The sequence below is a fragment of the Pteropus alecto genome, unplaced genomic scaffold (genome assembly GCF_000325575.1).
Source record: "Pteropus alecto unplaced genomic scaffold, ASM32557v1 scaffold35, whole genome shotgun sequence".
Taxonomy (NCBI): domain Eukaryota; kingdom Metazoa; phylum Chordata; class Mammalia; order Chiroptera; family Pteropodidae; genus Pteropus; species Pteropus alecto.
Window position 1 is genome coordinate 8,386,455 of NW_006437828.1, and position 3,738 is coordinate 8,390,192.

Here is a 3,738-nt window from a genome sequence, read left to right on the forward strand (position 1 = left end):
CAAATCAAAATTTCTGATTAACTCAATGTTTTTCTCCTACGTACACCGCACGAGGCTATTAAGGATCCAAGTTTCACATAAACCTGCCTGGCCTCTCTCTAGGAACTTCAAAAATGAAAATTTTTTTTGTTGAGAAAACAATTTTTATTTCACTGAATTTAAGAAGCTCACGTTAAAACTCGCTATTTTCTTTTGCTATATGAAGGTTTGTAGGACAGAAATACTGTGAGGAAGGCAATCCAAACCCAATAACTGAGCCGTCCTAAGAAACTCGACTGAATAGGAGACATACATCGACACATAAACGCTGGGCTCGTCTTTCAGACAAAGGATTTATGACTTCGATAAACAGTGGCGCGGTGCCTTCTTTCATGCTAAGCTCCTGAAAGATTTTAATGAATGGAATTCGAGGATAAAGGGAAATTTGTCTAAGGCAGTGGTTCTCAAACTTTTGCAGGCATCGGAATTTCCCAGAAGGCTTAAATCGGGGATCGCTGGATCTCACCTCCACTCTCAGAGAGAGAGAGAGAGAGAGAGAGAGAGAGAGAGAGAGAGAGTGTGTTTCTGATTCAGCTGGTCTTGAGTAGGGCCCGATAATTTACATTTCTAGTACGTTCCGAGGTGAGGGTATTGCTGGACCGGGGACCCCACTTTGAGAACCACTGCTCTAAGGACATGAACCCCCCTTGGCATGCCCTGCGGAAGGGGCTTTTCCCCATGGGCTGTTCTCTCTCATAAAGCCCCCGAGACACAGAGCCTTCTGCCCGCTCTGCCATCATGGTGACCCAGTTTGGAATGTCGATGTTGGCTTCTACCTACAAATGAGCAAAGGTTCCCTGTTCTTGGTCACCTGGATGGTTCTTTTAAAAAGCTCGGGACGGGTGAGTGTCTTATTCACCGGCGCATCACTGGTCAAATCCATGCTACGGCCCTAAGTCTCCCTTTTTGGCAACGGCGGCGATTGTGGTTCTTCCCAGGCCATTTGGACAGTGCTCTTCCCGTTGGACGAGCCGCCCCCCTTGGTGTCTGAGCATGCGTTTCCCCGGCCTGCTTTTCCAACACCGAGGGGTTTACGTCGACAGAACCCGAGGAGTTTGAAATCAGTATCTCAGATGCGACAGCACACAAACCAAGGTTCATTCCGAGCTGCTCTCCTTTCTACAACTCAAGAGTGACGTCCCCTTCTTTGTACTTGACAGACCAACCCTTTGATGACAGGTTAGGTGGATTAAAGTTTATTGGAAAGAAGTCTAATTCTCCATCACATTGGCTCAGGTGTTAGAAAGCTTCTTTCGGGACTAAATGATTCACATGGCAGAAATACCCCGGCTGGAACTAGACTTCACCTGCGTTCCCGCAACAGCAGTGGCCGCCATGCTCTGGCGAAGGATTTGTATGGGAACAGGCGAACATCCCTAAAGGAAGTAGAGCGGCCCCAGGCCAGCGCGTCAAGAAAGAACTGGAGCGACTTAAATCACCAGGTCCCTAAGGGGGAGGGTCGAGTCTATTATGGAAGGAGGCGTCACTCAGAGATGAAAGCTCGGTGTAACTCAAACACACGTGACTTGTGCGACCCTTTCCCGGTAGTGACCCCACCTCCCATTAGGGCAATCGTTCTGGGACTGTTCGGGGGGGACAGGCCATCGTCCACGTTACCTGACTCGTCGACTCTCATTTTCTTGGGCGGGCTGTCGCAGCTCTCGTCATCAGACATTTCCATTTCTTCCTCGCGGCGGATGCCCATGAGCTGCTCGCTTTGAGCGTTTCGAAGCTCCTGAAAGTTAAGGGCACGCGAATGTCAGTCACAGACACGCGCCACCCTACCTTTTCCTAACGGTCTCTCGCTCTCATGACTGACATGTGAACACTCAGAAGTTTTTACCTCCCAAGCACGGCCCCCACCTAATCCAGGAGGAAGTGCCCAAGAGGATGGGGGTGTGGGGGAGGGGCGGAGGGAGGGGACAGGCTGTGCTGTCGGCCCCGGGATCAATCCCCGCTCGCCAACGACTACTAGTCAAGGGCTCTTCAGCAAATTATTCAATCTTTCGAGCCTCGATTTCCTCATCTGTGGGAAAGGAGATAATATCATCCACCTAGTAGGGCTGTCGTGAGGATTATGCAGAAACACCTGTCACCACGCCTGTCACCATGCCTGGTACTGTGCCTGGCACATAGGAGGGGCTCGTAGCTGATGCTCGGGGGATGTGAGCAGAGAGACTCTGAAAAGTCTGCCACTAACCTACTGTGTAACTTTAGGCATGTTTCTTCAGCTCTCTGAGCTTCAATTTACTCCCTGGAATACTGCGACCAACACAGTTTTGAGGATGAAATGAGTTAATGTACATAAGGTACTTAGCATCATGCTAGGTGCTTGGTTCTCTAAGTTGATCATGTAGACCACCATGATTCGTCACACAAAACGGTGTCCTTGCATGTATGCGTGTGTGCCCATGTGTGATCACACACACACACGTATCCCATTCCAACATCCGAACAGTAAAATACGAAAAATGTTGGACAAAATAAAAACTGTTGCCTCCTTTTTCTGGTGTTTTGCACATCGCGTAGGGCGTATTGGTTATGGTTATGGTGGCTCTCGCGTCACTTTAAGACCTTAGGATCGTGTCTGATGTTCTGCACTTATTAGCAGAGTGACTGCAGCGCAGGCATTTAATTTCCATGAGCTTGGTCAAGTCACACACGAATGGGGACGATAGTAACACAAGACTGTCTGAACTCGATTGTATATGAAATCTCGTAAAAAGTAAAGAATTATGGGAGACATTTTTTATAACTATGCCTAGAAATCGGGGGGACTGTAATCCTGTCTGTTAAGTCATTATATTACTATTTTATATCAACCTGCGTATTATATATTTGTGAATCTCTATCTATTCTGTTCCCTTATATGTGCTCACCTCAGGGGCAACAAAACAAAACAAAACAGGGTAAAGGCTGTATTTTTCTTTTTTACCCCATTTAAATAGAAGACTCTAAAGAAAAGTCAGAGCGTTAAAACAATTTCACTTTATAATAAACCTATGAGTAACAACAAAACTCGATTACAACACCGAATCTGTTCACGGTGTGACTAGGCACAGTTCTAGCACCTGTTCAATTGAGGCGCGCGTGCCGGGTGCCGGAAAAAACTGAACCAGAGGCGCCCCATGGAAACACCCTCAGCTTCTCTTTCTCCTTAACTCACAGATTTTAACTGTAGCCTGATGGAAGGAAAATTGCTTATTGCTTCGAGTATGTGCATGGTCAGCTCTGAACCCCGGAATACAGTTGCAGAGGTCAGGGAAAGGGGTTGGCAGAGTAGGCGAGGTCCCTGGGACAGGGTCGCCCATCACGGGGCGGTCCTGAGAGGCCACCAGGATGACAGGCCACGCCTCGTTACTTGACCACGACACTCGGGAGAAAGAGTTGCCACTTCCTCCTTAAATAATGCCATTGGGTGCTGGAGGCAGATGGCGCACGTGATTAGTGGATGAGTTTTTAGGTTGAAGACAGCTACTCTTTCTACTGATAAAGAGCCCAATTCTCAAAGAGGTGGCCTGAAGATACTTAAAACGAGGAAAGGTCAGGTAGAAAGAATGAATGAGGCTGAAAGGGACTGCGGATTAGTCCCTGCAATTAATGGAAAACTGTCATATAGTATCTGTTCTTGTGGGGAAGGGTGGCAGAAAGGAAAAATGGGAGGGGAAGAAGAAAAGCTGAGGGTGTTTCCACGGGGTG

General features: G+C 47.9%; 1 protein-coding gene across 1 annotated transcript in view; it reads right to left on the reverse strand.

The window, feature by feature from the left end:
- Positions 1-3,738, reverse strand: part of ENOX1 (ecto-NOX disulfide-thiol exchanger 1) — a 286,775-nt gene that overhangs the window by 89,108 nt on the left and 193,929 nt on the right. The window contains exon 11 of the mRNA XM_025048988.1: positions 1,657-1,774. Within this exon, the coding sequence (XP_024904756.1) occupies positions 1,657-1,774 (118 nt within the window). The remainder of the gene's footprint in view (positions 1-1,656; positions 1,775-3,738) is intronic.